This window comes from Lutra lutra, chromosome 14, assembly GCF_902655055.1.
Source record: "Lutra lutra chromosome 14, mLutLut1.2, whole genome shotgun sequence".
Classification (NCBI taxonomy): Eukaryota; Metazoa; Chordata; class Mammalia; order Carnivora; family Mustelidae; genus Lutra; species Lutra lutra.
In genome coordinates, this window is record NC_062291.1 from 57,093,509 (window position 1) to 57,116,823 (window position 23,315).

Here is a 23,315-nt window from a genome sequence, read left to right on the forward strand (position 1 = left end):
ATGCACCAACATAGCTAAAATGTCCATAATGAGCTACTGTGGAGCAATTAGAGGTAACAGATTAGAACACAGAATAATGTGGAGGGATCTGATCCACTTTTTTGAGTGAAAAAGTGATCAGCAGAATGAGAAATTTAACAGTGCCACTTACGTAAAATCAAAACAACTATACAAAACATATAACACCCACGGAAACTATAGAAATCCAATGTATTATAATGACTGCCTAAGAGAATGCAAGCAAGTTGGAAGAGAATACAAGCAAGAATGCAAAAAGAAATAAAAAATAAAGACAAGAGGGGCCTAAATGAATGACTGAATGAATGAATAATAAATGGATAGATAGATGGTAACATGGGAGTAAAGATGCTTCCCTACCTTCCTCATGAGGTTATTCTGAGGATCTGGTAAGATAATGCACAGGAAAGCAAAGTTAATTTACTGTTTCCATTATGATTTCCACATTGAACAAATGAGCTAGACAGAGATAAACATTCTTCATTGCTCTTCAGCAGGAAGCTGTCAGCAGGGCAGAGCCCAGGAAATGAGAATCTTCTAGTACAATGACATCAGAACTCTTCATGAAGGAGGGCAGGCTCTCCCTCACTTCTGGAGACACTGCTTGATGGCACAGACAGAAGCCTCAGATGCCTCTTCCCACGAATCCTTTGCAAATGGTCCACTTGGGCCCTCGGAAGAAGAGGTCCAGGCAAATGGGTGCCTCGATGGTCTGTCCTTCTCATGATGTCAAATTTCAGGATTTGGTCCTCTATATTTTGGAGAAGAAAATGGGAACCACCCGTAGAGCCTTTCTCATGGAGCTGGCACGAAGGAAAGGATTCAGGGTTGAAGATGAGCTCAGGTAGGACATCACTGATTTCACTTTGTGAATAAGCAGGGCTTTTGTGAACAGCTTCTTTGGAACCCAAGGAAATTATGTTTTCTTCCACATACAGAAAAGGTGATACTCCCACTGGGAAAATGGGTTTGAAATCAAAGAACACATTTGAGCCAACTAATTAAGGGCAATAAGATGAGTGGGGACTGATACAATTATACTAAAACTAGTTGGCACCAAATATAGGGTTTGGGGAGTTTTTGTTTGGTTGGTTGTTTTGTTTTGCCTTTCACCATTATGAGATGAGTTTTCCAGGGATGATGACAGAAACTTAATTAGAAAATTTAATGCTGAAACCACTCAATTTTGTTCCTGACTAAACTGGACAAAATCCCACTGAGTTTAATAAAAAAATTTCAGCTACTCTGAGGCAGAAAGAATGGTTTGGGTTCTTGGCAATTAAACTAAATCCCTGGCTGTGCTGAGGTGACCAGTGTCTGTGATGGGCTAGGATGAGAGACTGTTGCTGGCTCTTCACAGGCACCCAAATGTGGCCTTGATCATGCTTTTCCAATGAGCTGTCCCAGTGGGGTTCGCAGAGTGAGGAGCGCTGGTTAAAGATTCAAGGACAGCTCTGTCCAGGACAGTCAGGGTGCTGAGAGTGACGAGGTCAGAGCACAGACAAAAGGGCAACTGAAGCCACCTCTTGGCCCCGCTAGACTCATTCACGCACAACCCCATTCATCCCAGCAATTAGTCTTGTTGTTTTTCTAACTGTTAAATTAGCTCTTCACAGAAGAGCCAGGAGCTTGCAACGGATAAAGGATAATCAAAGCAACTGGCTGGCTTTGATTGTCCAAGCAATAGACTGACCACAACTTTCTCAGGAAAAACTGTGAGAATTCTATGTGAAAATAATTTTTTTTATTTTAAAAATAGTCTTTGATATTCAAAAATAAAACTGACAAGCATTTCCTGCTGAAGAAATGCCAACTTCAAATTGCTAGAGAAACGTGTCAAAAGTCAATAATAAGATATGAATGATTTGCAAAATATTCATAATTCATATGAAGATTCAAGATCACAGTAACATTTTATTTATTTTTTTTACTAAAATGCCCTAATCAGAAATTCCCGGGTCTCCCATGGTCTCTCCCTCCATCTGAACTTTCTTGGTGTGTTCTCCTTTCCCCACCTCTGCCTCTTGTTTTTGTTTTAACCCCTATCTCATTTGGGATGTTAAGCCCCAAACCATAACATCCCTCCCGTGGAATTGTAGATTTCACCTGTTAAGTCTACCTAATCTTACAGATTTACATAAAATGTTGGAATTGGGGAAGAAAAGATGATGTAGGTAAAGAGGCTCAAACCCAGAATTTTAAAAAAGGAAATTTAAAAAGAAGAAATGAAAAGCCTCAGCAAATATGGAACTGGTTTTTGTGGTAAAGAAATCTGACAAGGGCCAGACAGGAAAGCAACAGCCAGATGGTCAAGGTACCACTTACATAGAAAGCTCTCGGTTGAAAAGCTCTCGTCCACACCTCCAGCAAGGGCTGACTAGTTACAGGCGCAGTTACGAGTATAGACACGGTGGCTGAGGCAGATCCTTGGAGAGACACAGGAGGCAAGTTTCTTCTTTTGGCCACAGAGCCAGAGAGGCAGCTCTGTGCATCCGATGCCCGCTGCCAAGGACCAACCCCAGGGCTCAGGCTACAGAGGAAAGTGGTGCATGGTGAGCAAACGGCTCCCATGTGTATTATGGTGGCAAAGCTCCCAGGCTGACAGCCCAGAAGACACATTAAATACAAATGTGTGTGATGGCTCAAAAAGAAACCACAGGAAGTAGAAGTCCCAGCTCTCAAACGGAATTTCTGTGCACAAATACATAGTCTTTCATTGGAAAGGGCAATAGAAATTGTGGTAGGGAAAAGTCTTGAGATAAGAAGTCTAGAGATCTCCAATTCTGGCTCTGACCCTTCCCGGCCATGAAGTGTGGAGCCAGACCCTCTCCCCACTCTATGAACTTAGCTTCCTGAAAAATAGTTTGTTCTATCTGAGATAATCACCAAATGTGATGATGGACATCAGTGTGCCCTGGTAAGTTAAAAAACAGTTACACAGATATAAAGTGTGATTGTCCTATTGTTAATAAGCTGGATCCACTGACCCTTACAGCAAAACCCTAATGAGAGAATTCTGTCTCCACAATATGGACTGGGTCAAATGATAAAAACAAACATAACAAAGAAAGGAAACCTATCAAAACAATTTAAGTGGTTATTTTTGTAAGGAAGGGGTTATTAGGAAGGGATTATGGTTGCTTTTATTCTCTGTGTTTTCCAATTTTTTTTTACAATAAGTATATATTTAAAATAAAAATGAAGAAAGTTGATATCTAAAAGAAAGGATACTTCTCAATAACAAAGACTATCCCTTCCTTTTCTAGTATATAAGATTCAAAAAAAGAGGAGCTAAAAACATATATATGCTCTGAAAAGAGGTAGCAATCTCCATAATTTCTAGTACATTCTTGGCTGCCAGGAGGATTACATATGAGGAAAAATCTGATGCCTACTTTAGCTGGATCTGAACCCATAGCTTAGAAATGGCCTATCTGAACCCACTGACCTATCTGGAGCTATTTCATTCTCCAGCATATGTGCCCTGTATCCTTATATTTGGAATTGGTTTCACTTATATTATATGTTATATTAATGTTATATTTCATTAATGGGTCAATGGCCCATAGGAAGTTGGGTCTTAAAATAGAAATCAGGGAGATGTCAAGTGATTTGGGGCATTTTGCACATTCATGAAAATGGTAATGAATTTTATTCCATGACTAACATTCTAAATTTTAGAGCAACTTCATAATCCTCAAATTATCTAGGTCAAGCCAGAGGAGGATGAGAATCTAGTGCCTGTCATGTTCTTATTTCATTCCTGGTTTCAGTACTTTGAGCTATTTTAAAACTCTGTCATCGACCCTCCTCTATGAACACAATAGTGAAATCCACTATGTCTTGACCTAAACCGCTGATGTCGAAGAAGAAAGAGCTGTGGCTAGAAAGGGTCGCACCCAGGGTGCCTCCCCTCAGCAGCCTAACACTCGCTCGGTTCCACTGCTGGAGCAGCAGAAACCCAGTGGATGATACTTTTGTCCTGCTCAGACCTCCTTAATTCACCCACAAGGATATCTTTGGAACATGTTGTCTGATGCAAGATGTAACCCAACCTTGAATCCCTTCTCCCTACACTTCCCTGTGTCCAAGACCTAAGACCCCTGGAAACCCTCCCAGAGGACAGAACTTCCTTCCCAGTACCTGGATGTAATCCATGGTACAGGGCTGGCCACAGCTCTGCCACTACTAACCTCATCCAATTCCTCCTCACTGGCTCCACAAGGGCAAGGGCATCATGGGGGCCATCCTGTAGAGCTCACCCTCAGACCTTTGACATTTTTCTTATACAGAGTAGCTTCAGGAAATATTTGCTCAAAGAATGATTTATCTGGTAAATACAAAACCAGCCAAGGGAACTTGTGATTACCAAGATTAATTTTTGTAATTAAAATTTTTTTCTATGATGCACCAGTATTACTTTTGTAATCAGCAAAATAATAAAGACTTTACAAATTCGAGAACATGCATTGTAAGTTCTAGTCCTTCTCTGGTCTAAATTACTCCACATTTCAAAATCTGTGGACTCTCAGTTAATGTTCATAATCTCATTCAAGGTGGAACCAAAAAAAATCAAGGCAAGACCCTTCGTTTTTAGGTATGTCAGAGCTGGAAATAGAAACCTACCTACTGGTGGTAGTTTAAGTGTGAGATAAAACCAAATAAAACTCTATTTTTCTATGTCAGGGACTCCGAAACAGATCAGTTGCTAAGGGAGGCAGGAGGGTTTTAAAATAGTAAATAGCTCAGTTTAACTGTAAATTATTATTTAAAATTACCATTTACAGGATAAGCCCTACATCAGATGGGAAGAATTGGGGATGACCTCTCTAGAGGGAAAAAAACCATTTTAAAGACAAAGATAAAAGCAGGTGACCATCCGGGAAGGCTGGGGAAGTCAGACAGAGGGTCAGTCTGTCTCCAGACAAAGAAAGGTGGCTCTCTCTTTCTTCATGAAGAATTTTTCTAATTGTACTGTGAGGAAGGACCAAAAAGGAAAAGAAAGACAGGAACAGTGAAGATACAGTTATCAGGGAAAAAAAAAGGCAGAACCAAAATGGGTGAATTAATTCTATTAACTCAGGGCTTTCTGGACATCTGAATGCCACAGTCACGATTCTTATACTATCTTTTACCGCATGTGTTATTATATACTTACTGTGTCTCCTTCAATTGTCTCTAAGATGAATTGTTAAAAATAATTTAACCTTGTCTAAGGAATCACATAAAAACCGTGAAACCCATAAAAACCATGGGTCTGATATGCATAATTTCATTTATTTATTTTTTTTTAAGATTTTATTTATTTATTTGACAGACAGAGATCACAAGTAGGCAGAGAGGCAGGCAGAGAGAGAGGAAGGGAAGCAGGCTCCCTGCTGAGCAGAGAGCCCGATGCGGGACTCGATCCCAGGACCCTGAGATCATGACCTGAGCCGAAGGCAGTGGCTTAACCCACTGAGCCACCCAGGCGCCCCATGATATGCATAATTTTAACGTGTAGGTATAAATACATATGCCTTTTTAGTGTTCTGCTATGTACCTGCTAAAGCTATCTCACATACCTACAGAGGAATGAGTACCATGTTGGAAACATGGCTGCCATTGAGCCCTAGGTGCAGTGTGGGGGCAGTTCAAGACTTTTCTCCACAGCAGCACTTCTCAAAGTATACTTCTTGGGCTGCGGGGTAGTTTGGAAATACGGTTGCTCCCAACAAGAGGCAAGGACTAGTCTCTGTTCCCTTGCATTTGGGAGGGCTTGTGACTACTTCAACCAATAGAGTGACACTATGTGACTTTTGATGCTGGGTCATAAGGGACCCTGGGGCTTCTGCTGGATCACTTCCCTGGATCTCACAGCCTTGCATAAGATGTTTGAGTCCCTCTGAGAGAGGCCACATGAAGGAGTTTAGGTTGACAGATGCAGGAACCCAGCCTCCCTGCCATCCTCACCAATGAGCAGGCACGCGCTGAGCCATATGGCGGGTCATACCTCCCTGGGCACCATACCCAACAGCTGCCTGAATTCTTGACCCACAGAATTGTGAGGTATAATAAAATTGTTGCTCTTTTTAAGCCATTTTGGGAGAGCTGGTTATGCACCAATGAATAACTAGAACTGACTACATGAGAATTACCAAGGGAGCATATATTCCTAGGCTCTAGGTAAGACTTACTGAATTTGAATCTGTTAATAGGACCCAGGCATCTGAATTTTAACCCAGCTTCCTGGGTGTCTCTGGTAGACACTAGAGTTTATTTCCCTTAGAGTTATTGATTAATTCATTTATTCATTCATTCCATCAATGGTCTATCTATTCACTGTTGCTCTGAATCTGGCCACATGCTGGGCACCAGGTATAATTATCATCTAGACAATAACTAAGCAGATGATAACATTGTCCCTGCCCTCAGGGACACCAAGGGCCAAGCCAAGCACATTTCAGTTGAGCACTAGTTGAAAGAGAAGACTGAGAATCTTTTTCACTATGAGAAGCTGAGGGACAAATCCTAGTTCAGAATTGTTATAATTGATTCAAGCCCTCTTAAACCTAATCCAAGACATCAGTAATTGGCGCTGGCTAAGAAACTAGGTGCACTTGGGGCACCTGGGTGGCTCAGTCGGAAAAATGTCTACCTTTAGCTCAGGCCATAATCCCAGGTCCTAGGATCAGAGTCCAGGGATCAAGCCCCAAGTTGGGCTCTCTGCTCAGTGGGGAGTCTGCTTCTCCCTCTGATCTTCTAACCCCTCTCCTGCTCTCTCTTTCTCACTCTCTCTCTCAAATAAATAAAATCTTTAAAAAAGGAAGAAAGAAAGAAAGAAAGAAAGAAACAAACAAACAAACTAGGTGCACTTAAAGAAATCCACTGACATTTCAGGAACAGTCATCTCCACAGCACCCTGGGGTCTTTGGGAGAAGTTTGGGGCTACTGCCTGGGGCTTCTGTCCTCTTTTAGTATAAGGAAAGAACTGAGGACTCCAGGGCCAAGGCAGGTACCACCTCAGCCCCAGACCCAGATTTCGCCCTTAAAAATGACAATCATGTGTATTTTTCCCCCTAAGTAGAAAGTGATGATAGGTGGTTCATGACAGAAAGTGGGAAAATATAGGAAAAAAAAAAAAACTTAAAACAAACAACACCTCACTTAGGGGTCTAACCACAGTCTAGTAGAACGTTAAGAGTTTGCTTGAGTCATGCACAGGTGGGTTTGAATCCTGGCTTCACAGAGCCTCCACAAGCCTTGGTTTTCCTCATCTGAAATGATATTGCTCACCTCTTAAGACTTGCGAAGACTGAGTAAGAATAAATGTGTGTGTGTGTGTGTGTGTGTGTGTGTGTGTGTGTGTGTGTGTGTGTGTATGTTTTCCTAACAGTCCGGAGTATTGTGGAATATTCTTCTCTGGTCTTTTCTTCCGGGTACACCTGTATGTTATATTGTTGGTGGATCCTTATATAGCATCCCCACATGTCCCCAGGCATTCTGGCTGCTCTGCTAGAGGCAGGGATGGGTCCAGAGACATCCCCAGCAAAGAGAGAGCAGTGGTGGAGGTAAGAGCGGATGGCGAGGGGCCTGAACATGGAAGATGACCCCCAGGGCTCCCCCTCAGCACTTTTGCCTTTCTGTGAGGTTTAGGTAAAATTCACCTAAAATTCAGAGCTCAGAGAACCTGACAGTCTCCGTGTGGCTTCTCCATCCTGGTGTGTAGCTGTGGCAACTATTCTTTCAGATTTCCTGGGACAGCTGTCCACGTCCTGCAGTCTCACTGAAGTCCACATGCATTTGGATATAAAATACCAACCACAAATTCCATGTGGCAGCAGCAGGCACAGTATGGCCAACAGGAAGTGTTACTGGTCCTCTGTATCTGAGTTTTGGAGGGAATCAGGGTTTTTGAAGACGATGATGCCCTTCCAGATGTTCTTCCTTCTGCGGAAAGGAGCAGCACTCTCCACCGCTGTGGAAGAAGCACAAAGTCACAGGGGGCAGCTCAGTGTAGCCCCGCACACAGGCTGTGGATTAGCACAGAATGGGGACTGAACCCCTGCTCCAGCAGTTATCAGCTGGGTGAACTTTTAATGTCTCCAAGGTCTCTTTTCTCATAGTGTTACTGACCGTTAGATGAGGGAATGCATGAGATACGCCTGCCATAGGGTCTGGCACATAGTGATATTCCCATATTATTAATATTTCCAACACTGGCATGCTCAGAACAGAGAGAAAATTAACTCTAGCAGCAAAGAGACGAAGAGCCACCACAACACGACACTAAGAAATTGTCAGCAGAACACATGGGAGGCAGTGGCTCTCCTTAGTGCTGTTGCTAAGGGCTCAGGACTGAAAGTGAGCAAAGGCACAGAGACTGTGCATGGCCTGCAAAGGGCGCAGGATGAGCCTGGGGCAGGAAGGCTAGATGCAGCTGGCCCCCGGGAGCCCAACTCAGGCAACTCAAGAAGACAGGGGATGGAGACTGCTAGAGCAGATTATTCTCCAGACCATGTTTCTTAAGTTACTTGTGGTAAAGGACCAGTTTTCAAAAACTTCTTTACAAATCAATGCTTTCATCAAAAAACCACCTACAAGAAGCTACTACGATAGTGCTAAATTACAATGAAACTTTCTAAATGCTGACTTTCAATTTCTGTATTTACTGTGTGGGAAGCAGGCACAAGCAGTGCCGAACTCTGGGTAACCCTGTGTGGATGGTGGAAGAGGTCCTGTTTGATTTTGTGTGTGTGCTCTATTATTGCCCCCGTTGTTGCTGTTTGGTTTTGTTTGCTAATTGCTTACCAAGATGGGGTTGGAAGTTTAATCAGAGTCTTCTTCCATAGGGTGTATGGCTGTTTTATTTGGAAATGTGCTTAAATGAATGCTGTGAAAAATTATGTGGTCCTCATCCAATAGTGTGAGCTCAGACATTGCCACACTGCCCCAGGGATAGCCACAGTGGGGGTGGGGATAGCAGGAGAGTGGATGGGAAGGGGCTTGAATTTGGAGGCTGAGCCCCAGAGCTCCCCCTCTGCACATCCTTCTACCCTGAAGTTAAGACAGAACCTTAATACTAATTATAATACAAATACTATAATTAACGATAATATAATAATAAAGTTTCCTTCCAAAGGTCAGAAGTCTAGATGGAATCACACTTCCTGTGTAGCTCTATTAACCCTTCTGTTGTCTTCTTAAAGTCTGCACATAAAGAACTTTTCAAGAAGCTTATTAAGAGTCACTTTTGGAATGATGAGGACCTAGAACAGGGATGCAGTGAGCTGTCTCCCCCAACTCTTGACAGATGTGGTTTCACCATGAAGAACTTCTGCTTTGGCCCCTGTGCCTCCTGCCATCCAGATGGCTCCACTCCGGTCTCCAGCCCCAGCTCTCTCCCAGGCCAGCCTCACATCCGCACTGACAACTGGACATTTTCACTAGGACCTCTGGCCGCCCTTCACATGCAGCATGCCTGAATCAAATTTCATTTCCACTCCCCACCCGAACAGACTTCTTAAATCCCTATTTCTACCAAAAGCACTTTTACTGTACTGTGACAGAGGAAAGTAGTATTTTCTCTCTGCTTCAGCTGTTAGAGGAGAACTAATGCCAGACGCCCCTCCTATGTCTCCTCTGCCTTCCTTCCTGGTGCTACAGGAGCCAGACTGGGTTAGAATCATCTCACATGTGGTCATGATTTCATTCTTCTCCTTCTCCTTCTTTTTTTTACAATTTTATTTATTTATTTGACAGAGAGAGCACAAGCAGGCAGAGTAGCAGGCAGAGGGAGAAGGAGAAGCAGGATCCACGCTGAGCAAGAAGCCCAACATGGGGCTCAACCCCAGGACCCTAGCATCGTGACCTGAGCCAAAGGCAGTTGCTTAACCAAGCCACCCAGGCGCCCCTCATGATTTCATTCTAAGCAGCTCCCAACCCTTCCCACCCACCACTCTCCCCTCCAAATTACTGTGTGGACCAGATTAGCCTTATTTTTCTTTCTTTTTTTTTTAAGATTTTTTAAAAAATTTATTTATTTGACAGGGAGAGAGACACAAGCAGGGGGAGTTGGAGAGGGAGAAGCAGGCTTCCCACTGAGTGGAGAGCCCAATGTGGGGCTCAAGCCCAGGACCCTGGGATCATGACCCAAGCAGAAGGCAGATGCTTAACGACTAAGCCACCCAGGTGCCCCCAGATTAGCCTTTTAAAATGACATACTGAGGCTATGCATGATCTGCTCACGAAATCCTTCACTGGTTCCACAACCCCAGAAAACTATATGCAACCTCCTCAACCAGGCTTCTAAGACCTTCTAGAACATGGTTGTCCTAACTGACTCAGCCCTGTCTACAACTACTTCCCAACATAAACTCTTCACTCTGGTTCAGCCCATTCTCTTACTTTCCTTCTGGTCTCTGAATCTTTTCTTCTAGGAGGGCTTGAAGTTCTGCCTTCCAGGCCCCAATTCCTCCCCATCCATCCAGACTGGACACAAACCCCTCCTTCCACAAAGCCATCCTGCCTCTCCCAGCTCACATCAGCTCTTCTCCTTCTCTGCATACCACTTGCAGATGTTGTCCAAGCCTCGTGTCTTGTTATATTATTAACTGTCTGCGTCACATAAGATACTAATATCCAGAAACTTCCCTTTTCTTCTTTGGTATCCAACTTCCTACCACACCATCACAAGGAACCTAGGGCTGTGAATATAACAGTGAACCAAAAAACACCCAATGAATCCAAGAGTCAATCCAAAAAAGGAGAAAGAGAAAGAGGAAGTCATAGAAGAGAAGTGGGCAAGAGAAAAGAATTCTGCTTTTCTCTTGGATGCCTAGATATGCATCTTACTATCTCCCAGATACATAGATTATTTGAATGGAAAAAGCCTTAAAAAACATTGGATCCAATGATACAATGCTGACTGTGAGGACTTGTTGAAAACCAGAAATAATATACTTGACCCAGAAAGAGACAATCAAAAAGGATCAATACCATTTACTAGCTGTGTGACCTTCAGAGTGTCACGTAAACTCTGTTGTTTAGTTTCCCCATTTTTGAAGTGTGAATAATGTTAACACTTCCTTGAGGAGCTTTGGGAGTATTAAATGAGATGATAGATGAAAGATACCAGGATCGTGCTGAAACATGGTACAGGCTCAGTGGATACTGGGGGAAAGCTTCCCACCTATCCTCCACCACTAGCCCGTACTTTGACAAACATGGAAAGCAGTATTTCCTCAAAGCTGGTCACCATCTATTAATGTGTTGTGAGATCAATTTAATCAATTTACAAACATATCTACATGTATCTCTTTCTATTTTAAGTCATGATATAAAATGTATTTCTCACTGCGGGTCAGAGTCAGTCAGTTGGAAAGGCATCAGGCTGAAGCCCTCTACAAATAAAAATGAAATGGCCCACCAAAGCCACACGAAGAGTGCTTTTTTACTAACAATTTCTTATCTTCCAACTTCTCTGGACTTTGGTTTTCCAAAGACCACAATCTTGTTAATGTTTTCTTAATGTAACATAGACCACTGTGGCTACACTAATTAATACAGAATCCCTTCCACGAAGGCCTTAAATTCTCTGTGCCTATGGTCAGGTCTAGTATGCATTTTTCTTCATTAGACAGAATGTTCCAAACACCCTGAGGTAAGAGGAGCACTCCTCACTTGAAATTCCCTTCAGCCCCTTAATGCTGCCTTGCCTTCTGCAGTGATTCCATCACCCACATTGTGGCAGAAAACAACTCGGGCTCAGAGGTCCTGGAGTGGCTGCGGGGACAGAATCATAAAGCCAGCTCACAGCTAGAACTCCTTGACGTCTCCTGGCTGATAGAATCCATGGCAGCAGGAACACCAGTGGAGACGACAGGGAAACACCAGCTTGTAAGTGTTATGGTTGTGATTTTCTTTGCCCTTCACTTGAGGATTAGGAACATGGGCTGTAGGAATCAACAGACCTGGGTTAGATCCAGGTTTTCTGCTTACTCCCTGTGTGACCACGGGAAAGTGACTCAGCTATTCTGAGCTTCCTTTTCCTCCTCTAGAATATAAGATAGCAATAAGACCTGCTTGACAAGATGGTTATGAGAACTAGAGTCACATAAGGCAAAGCACTTACCACAGAACCTGATCTACAGCACCCAATAGGGGCGCTTGGGTTGCTCGGTTAAAGCCTCTGCCTTCTGCCCAGGTCATGATCCCAGGGTTCTGGGATGGAGCCCCGCACTGGGCTCTCTGCTCTGCGGAGATCCTGCTTCCTCCTCTCTCTCTGCCTGCATCTCTGCCTACTTGTCATCTCTGTCAAATTAAAAAAAAAAAAAGAAAGAAAGAAAGAAAGAAATACAGCACCCAATAAATGGTAGCTAGTTTTATGAATAAGACTATACACAAATATTTCAAAATGTGGAAGCCTTGATGTTCTGGTAGCCAGAAGAGCAGAGGGCACCTGTTTTGTTTTGTTTTTCTTACTATGATCATTCATAAGGAAAGTTGGACCCTTAATTCCAAGTCCTTCACTATTCATGTTAGAACTGTCTGGAAGGTTCAGACCATGACTATTTAAGTTCATGGAAAAGGAAAATGGTGCTTAATTGATTGTTCTTTTTCATGTTTATTTTTCTGATGCAAAAATATTACATGTTAACAATAGCAAATCTGAATATTAGAGATGTGCATACCATAAACTTTGACTCTCCAGTAATTTTATCATCTCTCCAGAGACAATTGCCTTCTAACTGCTGCCAACTTTTTTCATAATATCTATTATTATTACTATCAATTGTTATTAAAAATGGACATTTATGCATTTGTTTAGGTGAAAAGAGACAATTCAGCTAGTCCCAACCCAGAGCTCCAGAAGACTCCACCACTTGTTGTAAAAAAGATCTCTCAATACGCATGTCAGAGAAGAACCACTTTAAACAACTGTAACCAAATCTTCACGGTAAGGGGCTTTACAACATCCAGGGCAAATGAAGGGCATGCAGCTTCTTTCCACAGACTTACAAATCCAATAATGAAATCTGAAAAATCTAAGAATGTTTTCCCCACACTCACTCACCCCCTTTGCCTGATCTCTGACTCCTCTTTTTGTCAAAAATGGATCTACTTCTGTCCTAGAAATGGACAAATACATTTGGAAATATATGTGTATTTTTTAGAGATGGTTTTAAATTACTATTTATTGAGAATTGACACTTTGGGGCACAACAGTTGTCAAAGGCAAGTATTTGGAAAAACTGAATACTGTAATTAGTCTAAAACATAGTTAGAGCAAGTTCCAAAGAAACAACAATAATGCATAAACAGCCCTTCCTGGGCAGCCAAACACAGAGACAGCAGATCTGGATTCTCACCTTTCTGATCTTGGGCAAGTCACTTCTCTTTGAGCCATATCCATTCAACTATAAATCAGCTAGATTGCCTCTAAAGCCCCACCCAGCCCTGAAGTATGGCAATTGTGTTTCAAATGACCCTAACACGCCCACAGCTGTTTGTCTCCCAACCTAGAGAAATTAGTCAAGCTGTTAAAACATGCAGTTAGTCTATCAAATACAAAATTCTCATGTCTAGACTTCTGGCCCCACCTGTACAAGGAAGACCAGGGAACGGCAGTACTGGGCTTGAGAGCAGGATGGCACACAGCTACAGCTACTGAAATGCAAATGCGCCCTACTATAGACAACCTGCCCTGGGTCTGTGGCACTCTGATCACACCCCTTCGTTCATTCAATATGCCCATGGTAGGTGAGGACTGTGTTTTACATACAAGCTAAGAGATGAAAGTGCCCAGTGATCAAGGCAGAATCCTGGCCACAGGCTGGTGGGGAAGTCTCCAGGGAAAGAGGGCAGCATCTTGCTGAGTAAGGACTAGTAGGATGCAGTGAGCATGAGATCCGGCTTTGCTTAAATCACTCCTGAACACCTAATTATCTAAAGGCAGTGAACTCAAAGTTTCCTTAGGAAGTGCTCTGTGAGCTTTTTTTTTTTTTTTTTTTTTTGAGCTGTCTTTTCAATTCAACTCCTTTCATTAAAAGGTAGGGGTGCAAAGATATGGGAGAGCCAATCTCACCCTCCAGGAGGTATTTCGACACTCAAGAAGAGCAAGAGGCATTTGCAGGTGACTGCTAGGTAGTTCAGGGGCCGGGAACAGATGGTGGTTTGCTTACCTGGTTTCATTCTTCAGGATGCCTTTGAGGTACTGGCTGAAAACTATGAGTTCAGAGAAAATGAAGTCTTCTGCCTGGCATTTATGAGAGCAGCTTCCGTACTTAAATCCCTGCCATTCACCATCATCAGTATGAAGGACACAGAAGGAATTCCCTGCCTGGAGGACAAAGTGAAGTGCATCATAGAGGTAAGGGTGAAATGTGATTTGTCCTATTTTCTAGGGAAGAGGGGTAAGTAAATGCAGTTAATAGATTTTCCTGTCAACTATGTAGATGTGGAATGGATGGATGAATAGATGGATAGAAAGACAGACAGAGAGAGAGATGGATAGACTCCCTACTCCAGTATTCTCATGTAGCTGGGGCGACATGGGGCCAAGCTAGTGGAAACAGAACTCTCCCATACTATCATTGATCACAGTAAAAGACTCAAGTGTCTGAAGCGCTCGACAGCAGGGGATGGTCCGTCTTCAAACACAGGCTATGGGAAGGACCTCAGTTCCTCTTACGGGATGCTGCCCTCCAGAATAGTGGTGGGAGTGACCAGGCAGTTTACCTGATTCTGCATCTCTCCCTGTGTGTTCCAACAAGAGAGCCAGGAATGGGGGATTATTTATGTAATAATAATGTTTAAGGATTCGCTAGCCAAAGGTGGCCATCCACGAGTAAGTTTCAATAAAGTTAAGTGCAAGGTAAAATATTCAAGGAAAATCATCTCAATTCTGTTTAGAGCTAGACGTCCTGAGAGCTTGAACTTGGATTGGTTTTTCAATGGTTCCAAAATTAACCTGCTCAGGTGAGAAGTCCATCTCAGCTAGTTCATAGCCATTGAAGAGAAAATTATCACAGACATTTGGGCATACTATTGGTGAACATTTTGGTTTGGTTTCTGTGGAGTTGGACTCAGACCCTTCTGTGCCTTCATCCCTGATAACTATAAAGGAGTACTCGGAATGAGCTGAGATTTCTAAACTTACGGGAAGTCTCTTATTTTGTCTAGATTGGTTAGGGAAACATTCTGAGGGAACAGGGATACATTTCCTGAACAATCAAGCTACTAGATCTGGGAAATTGAGAGCCCTAGACTCTCTGATTTTTCATCATCACTACTGTAAAATATTTTTCAACCATCCATGCAGGAAATTATTGAAGATGGAGAAAGTTCTGAAGTTAAAGCTGTGTTAAATGATGAACGATATCAGTCCTTCAAAGTAAGTAATTTTAGATGTATTTATTGAAAATGTTTTTTCAGGGGATCTGGGTGGCTCAGTGGGTTAAAGCCTCTGCCTTTGGCTGGGGTCATGATCTCAGGGTCCTGGGATCCAGCCCCACATCGGGCTCTCTGCTCAGCTGGGAGCCTGCTTCCTCCTCTCTCTCTGCCTGCCTCTCTGCCTATTTGTGATCTCTGTCTGTCAAATAAATAAATAAAATCTTAAAAAAAAAAAAAAAAGAAGAAGAAGAAGAAGAAAATGTTTTTGCAGTTAATCCTATTACTTATTCTAAGTGGTTGTATCAGCTTGGGTTACCATGACAAAACGCCACAGGCTGGGTGGATTAAACAACAAATATTACTTTTCTTAGAGTCTGGAGCCTGGATGAGAGCGAATGCCAGCATGGTCAGGTTCGGGTTAGGGCTCTCTTCCTGGCTTGCAGATAGCCACCTTCTCAACGTGCCCTCACAAGACACACATGGAGAGGAAGTCCCCTGGGGCCTCTTTTTTGGGAAAAAAAAAAAAGATTACTTATTCATTTATTTGAGAGAGAGAGACACACAGCGATAGAGGGAACACAAGCAGGGGGAGTGGGAGAGAGAGAAGCAGGCTTCCTGCTGGGCAGGGAGCCCGATGTGGGCCTTGATCCCAGGACCAAGGGATCATGATCATGACCCGAGCTGAAGGCAGACGCTTAGCGACTAAGCCACCCAAGCACACTTACGGTGCCTCTTCTTATTAAGCCACTAGTCCCCTCATGAGGGCCCTACTGTCATGACCTCATCTAAACCTAATAACCTCCCTAAGGCCTCATCTCCAAATACCACCACCAGGGCATTAGGGCTTCAACTAATGGATGGAAGGGGACACAATCAGTCCAAATTGTGGTCTAGGAAGCAGATGCCCAGATAAATACGGATGTATGAGCTTACTGCTATGCTGAGGTACAAATTATCTTCTAGCATCTGTCACTCATGGGTACAAATATCATGGAGACACTGGGACTATGGGACAAAACAAACCTGCTGGTAAAGAGCAAACCTGTGTCAGAAGCTCCTCACTACATCCTGCTCTCCCTTGAAGCAGGGCCTATTACCCCCCAGTGTGCCCCATCCTGGAGTTGCAGGTGACAGAGATTTCTGCCCAGCCCTTCGGTTTTGGGGGGAGGCACAGGCCTAAAGGTGCTTGTGGGCAGGAGCCAAAACTTAGAGTACAGGCAGCTTGGATTCAAGTTTGGGCTATCAGCTGGGCGATGGTCAGGAATGCATACAACCTACATGAGCATCCCTCTTAAAATATGCAGAGCATGAGTGAGTGTAAGAGACGCTGGGCCAAGAGGAGTGCCTGCCAGAGGAAGCTGCTGTCACTCATGGACTGCACAGGCAAGTGACCATCAGAGTACACAGAAGCCTGGGCAGGTGCCAGGCCCTGCCTCCTCACTTCTGTTCCCTTTCATAACATGTGTCAGGAGAGGACCCTCCTGAAACTTAAAGCTCTGTCCAAAGTTACCATCACCCACCTGCTTGTCATATTCAGGAGAAACTGGGTCAGAAATTTCCTTATGTGCTTTCCTAATCCCTTGACCTTGAAAAGTGTTGCTTCATTGTCATAGTGATCATTTCAGAAACTAAAGGCATGCCTTTCCCTGTTTCAGCTCTTTACTTCTGTGTTTGGAGTGGGACTGAAGACTTCCGAGAAATGGTTCAGAATGGGTTACAGAACTCTGAATAAAATAAAGCTGGACAAAACACTGAAATTCACGCCAATGCAGAAAGCAGGTAAACTGTCCTGTCTACAGATCTGCTGTGGTCAGGGGCTCATCAGGTGGTGACAGAGCTAAGTCAGCTGAACTTCAACTCCAACCTTGGGAACCTGGGTCACTTGTTTGCTCTCTTTTTTTTGTACTTGGTTAAAAGCACAAGCTTTTGGAATCAGACAGACCTGGATCCAAATCCTGGCTCCAACACTGGGTGGCTGCATGATCTTGAGCAAGCTTGTTCAAGTTTCTAAGCCTAAGCTATCATGTCTATAAAAGGGGGGTAACATTGCTAGTTAATGGGGAATAAATCAGATCATGCTGGCAAAGCCCTTAGCACCAATCCTGGCACAGTGCATAGACTCTCCGCAAGAGAGCCCCTGTCATTCCTGCATCCAGGCATCACACCGGGTTGCCCTGTTGATCTGGTTCATACTGAACTGGCTCTAGATGTTTGGTCCTGGCTGTCTCCCTTGGGGGAAAAAAGGTGTGGGAGCGGAGTCAAGGGCAGAAAATGGATGTAAAGATTGAGGAGTAAAAAATATTTGAGCAGACCAAGAGTCATTGCTGGCACAAATGTGGATCTGCTTTAGAAACCACAAGACACCAGTAAATAGAAGGGAAAGTGTGCAAATCTAGACAGATGGTTGATCTAACCGCTCAGGACCCACCAGCTTGAGAAGACAAGACTATGGTGAGACAGCTGAAGGCTGGCAGGACTTCCTACAGGTTGAAGGTGGTGGCTTGGGTGTTTCCATTTACAGAGGGCTGTGGTACACTTTTTTTAATGAAGAAATGCAAATAAAGGCTCAAAAAAATGAACGTGTTTTAAACATTTACTTTCAACATGTAATAGAAATACGATAAAACTGCAATCAGAGAGAGCAAGCCACATCCAGCAGTGTTGAGTACAGCCATCCTGTAGTATATTACATCCCTGGTACTTATTTCTCTTGTAACTGGAAGTTCGTACTTTTTTGACCACCTTCTTGCAATTCCTCCACCACTCACCCTCGCCTCCGATAACCACAAATCCGATTTCTCTTCTACGAGTTTTTGGTTTTAGATTTCACACTTAAGTGAGATCATAGAGTATTTGTCTTTCTCTTGACTTATTTCACCTAACATTATGCCCTCAAGGTACATCCATGTAGTTGCAAATGGCAGGATTTCCTCACTTCAGTGGCTGAATAATATTCATACAAACACACACACCCCACAACTCCTTTATCCATCCACTGTTGGATATTTAGGTTGTTTCCTAAGACAGCAGTCTTAGCTATTTGAATAACACTACTGTGAACATGGTGCTGCGTGAATCCCTTTGACATAGCATTTCCATTTCCTTCAGATGGATTCCCAGAGGCAGGACTGCTGGATCACGTACTCATTCTATTTTTAATTTTGGGGGGGAGCTCCCTCCATGGGTCTGCGGGAATAACCAAATCATTATCACAACTGTGTCTGAACTTCCATCCACCACTTTCCAACTCCGAATCTTCCCCTCCTAAATCTATATGCATTATCTTTCAAGATTCATAGGATGCAGTTTATTGGTCAAAAAGGCTGGTTCTTCATTAAAGGGCCTATTTGAACAGCTTGCTTTCCAGGTGGATATGAAATATAGGCTCTTTCTTCATCAGGCAATTATAAGTCTCTTTCTTACAAGTCAGAAAGCAGAGTCATCGTTACCAAGAAAAATTCACAACCAAAAGCATAGAGAACACACTCGTCTCTTGGGAAAGAGTTTGGTGATGCCTGTGGTCATGTTTGCTCTATCTGGGGGCAGAATCCCCTCCCACAGAGGGCTGGTCATGTCACGTGTCACTCTCTCCATTGATCTGTTCAATGGCCCCTCAGGATTCCTCTATTATGAAGACCTCGTCAGCTGCGTAACCAGGGAAGAAGCAGAGGCAGTTGACATGCTGGTTAAAGAGGCCGTCTGGGCATTTCTGCCTGAAGCCTTCGTCACCATGACAGGAGGATTCCGGAGGTAGATAATGAGAGCTCCTTTTGCCTCTCCTGCTCTAACACCTTCAGTGGCTCCCTATATTCAGAACTTCAGGCTTCCAAGCATGACACAAAGGCCTTTGGTGATCTGGTACCAGCCTGTCTCTGTGGTCTCATCTTCTGTACCTCACGTTCCCACCCCAGCAACCCCAAATGCCTTGTCTTTGCACACACAGAGCTGTTTCATGCCTCTATGACTCACTCGTCAGTCCCTTCTGCTTGGACTAGCCTTCCTCAAATTGTCACCTGGCTGACTTCTCCTCATCTTTTAAGACTCAATTCAGATACCACCTCCTTCTCCAGGCTTGGCCAGACAGACTACCTCAGGGCTACCTGCCAAGTAATTTGTTTGTATACATCCTTTCCCTCACTTAGTTTGTAGTCGTTAGTGCTCTGTGAGAACCAGGAGCCTGGCATAAAACAGGTACTCAAGAAATATTGGCCAAATCAATGAGTAGAATGAACAAACTCTTCACAGAAATGTGTGCCTCCCGAAAGAGATTCCTTGCCTCCCACCCCTCCACTCCTCCAGCTCTCCCTGTGGCCCTCTTACCTGTTTGCTTTTGGCCATCCTGGCAAGCCAAGTCTGAAGTGAGGGAGCAAGTGGGAGAGGAAGATCAAATCTAAGAAAATGCCTTCAGTCAATGTCCTAATTCCGAGAGCCCTCTCTTGTATCATAGTTCTTGGTTTGCTTGTCGACATTCTTGTCTCTGTATAGACATGTGGGGGTGAGTGCAGAAGAAATCATTTCCTTTGTTATTTTTTTACCCACGAATATGTAATCACATACATACTATGTGGGATTTTTTTTCTGTCATAAAGTTATTCTACGAAGAGTAGAGTTGTACAACAAGGATATTTTTTAAAAATTTATCATGTGCATTTTGTGATGCTCAAAGCTTGAGCACAGGACATAGAAACAAAGGTGACTTTTAAAAATTGGGAGCTAAAATACTAATTCATTTCCATTTTATACTTTTTTTTGTTCAGAGGTAAGAAGATTGGGCATGATGTAGATTTTTTAATTACCAGCCCCGGGTCAACAGATGAAGACGAGGAACAACTTTTACCAAAAGTGATAAACTTATGGGAAAGGAAGGTAAGAAGGATCAAAAGTAGATGTTTGGACACTCAAGCAGTCCATTAATACCACTGAACTTTGCATACTGTTTACCTCATAATTTTGTAATGACTATCTGATTGTCAATGATTTGCAACAGCTTATACAATGGCACATGACACCCAATGAGACTTATCCGCCTGGGGTCCTAGAGTCCATGTTGTGAATATCAATCTTGCATATACACACTTGTCCTGTTTCCAATGGGGCCAAGGGTGTGTATGTCTCTGTATTGGACGTTCAGGAGCATTACATCTCAGAAACAAATGGAGAACATGTACAGACCTGGGAGGTATGAGATGGGCAGCCCAGTTTAGGCGTCGGGCAGGACTGCTGGTATTGGGATAGAAGCAGCCAGGAAGTGTCGCTGGTGCCTGGAACTCTCTTCTGTTCAACAACCACCTTGACTTTGTCCTGAGATGGGAAAAAAGAAACTCATGAAGACAAGATGAGCTCAGAAGCACTGACCCACTGAGGAGATGAGACTTCTCCTAGGCTACCTATTGCCCAGCAGAGGAGGTAAAGGATGGGCAGCAGGGAGAGCCTCCTGCAGGGCCCTGACTGGTGCCCCACTCCAGTGAGAACTCTACTTCCCAAAGAGACCAGAGGGCTCCACCCCAGGGACCTACAGGAGTGGTGGGCTGACAAGCCTGGGGCTGGTGTTTTTCTGGCCCAGCTGCATCCTTCCTGAGCAAGCTGGCCCCTGCTGGGTGTGGGCCATGCTCCCTGATATGGCAGAAAGAGAGAAACCTCAGATCAAGTGAAAGTAAGAGCCAGAAACACAACACCCTGGAAACAGGAGCACAAGAAGGGAGGACCCCACGTGGGAACCAGATCCAAATTCATCTGTAAGGCCATCCCCAGCCCCCTTTTCCTTCTCAGAAGAGTGGATCCAGGGACCCTACCCTGAGGGTGATCCTCACAGGTCAAACCGGGAGAAGGCAGCATGAGGAAGAGTCGGCCCCACCTACACGGGTCCCTCTGCTCTACTTGAGCAGGAAAGGTGGGACTGTCTCATGGATAGTACACTAAGTACACTGTATAGACAGTGCACTAAGGCCCTGGGTGGGGACTGCAAGGCCAGGGTTCCCTGTGAGGACCTATTCAGCCTCAGTTTTTATTTATTTATTTATTTATAAAAAGACTTTATTTATTTATTTGACAGAGATCACAAGCAGGCAGAGAGGCAGGCAGGGAGAGAGGAGGAAGCAGGCTCCCTGCCAAACAGAGAGTCTGACGCGGGGCTCAATCCCAGGACCCTGGGATCATTACCTGAGCTAAAGGCAGAGGCTTTAACCCACTGAGCCACCCAGGTGCCCCTCAGCCTCCGTTTTTAGACACCACGCTCCCCATGCCCTGAGGCTGTCCCGGACTAAGACAGAGATGGAGGAATGGGGCCATGGGGACAAGGAGCCTTCCTTCCTCTTGTCTTTCCTCCGTTTGAGGCAGTCATATGTCTGCCCTCCAAGCAAAGAGATGGGCCAGCGGGTGGAGGCCAACATTAAGCCTGTGGGTTTTATTTAGGACGTTGTCAAAGGACAACCCTGCCATTTACTGGCTGCATGACCTGGGGCGCTTTGCTTAACCCTTCCTCATCTACGAAACAGGGATATCGAAGCTCTGCCATTTCATTAACGTGGAGGATTAACGGAGAATCAGATAAAGCGCTTGACAAAGTGACTAGTAGGGTCGAACGCCTGCTAAACACAGGCTGTCAGCGTGATCACGCCTGCGCAACTGTCCCTTGCGCTCTGCTGAGAGCCAGGCCCCGCACCAGGTGAGGGGACCCGGAAGTGAGCGGGCGCGGCTGCTCTTCCCTCGCGGACAAACAGGCCTCTGGAAGCAGACCCTGAGGGCCAGCGGGGTGTCCCAGGTCTGCCCTCATCCCCGCAGCCTGGGACCTGTCCCTCCTACCCTGGCTGGGAACTCTGCGTGCATAACTTCCACCTCAACCTCTCTCCTCACTCCACGGACGTTCTTACCCCAACTCGCATTTTCCAGATTATCCGGGTGATCGCCCACGCAGGCATACGCATGCGCATACTCACACAGCACGCACGCGTTACGTTACATCATGCCACGTTACATTACGCGTTATGTTACATGACTGTGAAGACAGCCTGGCAGGGCTGGTCTGAGCTGCCTGTCAGCTGACTCTGAATGCGAGCCTTCTAGAAGACCCCTGGGTCAGTGCGCCGAGAGGGAGGAAAAGGAGCTTGGAGCACTGTTCTGTGGTGGGGGTCCCCATGGCCAAGGCTCCTTCAGCCTGAATTCTCCCTGGCAAGCACAGCTCAGCCCAAGAAGGGGAGGGCTGCTGGAGGGAGGGACGGGGGTTGGACCCTGGTGGGTGGGACTTTGGTCAGGGCCGCTCACTCCTCTGTTGGTCTCTCATCCCTGGAAGGCTGAGAGATTGAAAGTATTTACACTCTTTAGGGAAAATAATATATTCACTCCTGCTGAGAAACAGATTTCGAATAGGGGATGTAGAGTCTTCTGAGAAGGGGTTGCAGGGAATTAGAACACAAGGGCGGATGGATCGTGGCCCTCAAATAAGGGGAGGGCCTCACCCCCTAGCCTCTCAACCCTCCCTGCTCCGCTGGCGAACCTGATACTAAACTTGGGGTCTCGGGGACTCCCTCTTTGTGAGAAGCGGAACCTCGGGAGCTGAGCGCTTCTCTCCTACAGTACCCCAGGGAGGGAGGGAGGAAGGAACAGGGGAAGGCCTCCCTCTCCTTCTTTGTCAGGAGTCACTTAGTTTCCAGTAGGAAGAAAAGAACATGCTGGTAGGAAATGTTTACATCTACAGCCAGAGCCCGAAACTTCAAAGGAATTTTCAAAGAAGGAAAGAAGTTACCGAAGGGGAAATGGGGGGCAACAAGGAAAGAAACAGTAGAACATAGAGCCCCAAAACAGCCCAGGCTAGAGAATAGGAAGCAACATCAGGGGTGTGGGGGTGTGTTTGACAACGGTTCCCTGCAGCAGACGCAGAAGGAAATGCCTAAATAAGCAGACAGCAACATTTTATTCCAGGCATGCCT

General features: G+C 44.6%; 1 protein-coding gene across 1 annotated transcript in view; it reads left to right on the forward strand.

Moving 5' to 3' along the window:
* The first annotated feature begins 632 nt into the window (after nucleotides 1-632).
* Nucleotides 633-23,315, forward strand: part of DNTT (DNA nucleotidylexotransferase) — a 30,573-nt gene continuing 7,890 nt past the window's right edge. Inside the window, exons 1-8 of the mRNA XM_047703501.1 lie at nucleotides 633-862; nucleotides 11,724-11,895; nucleotides 12,827-12,955; nucleotides 14,198-14,368; nucleotides 15,320-15,391; nucleotides 17,046-17,169; nucleotides 19,008-19,140; nucleotides 20,148-20,256. Coding sequence (XP_047559457.1) covers nucleotides 648-862; nucleotides 11,724-11,895; nucleotides 12,827-12,955; nucleotides 14,198-14,368; nucleotides 15,320-15,391; nucleotides 17,046-17,169; nucleotides 19,008-19,140; nucleotides 20,148-20,256 — 1,125 coding nt within the window. The 5' untranslated portion in view covers nucleotides 633-647. The remainder of the gene's footprint in view (nucleotides 863-11,723; nucleotides 11,896-12,826; nucleotides 12,956-14,197; nucleotides 14,369-15,319; nucleotides 15,392-17,045; nucleotides 17,170-19,007; nucleotides 19,141-20,147; nucleotides 20,257-23,315) is intronic.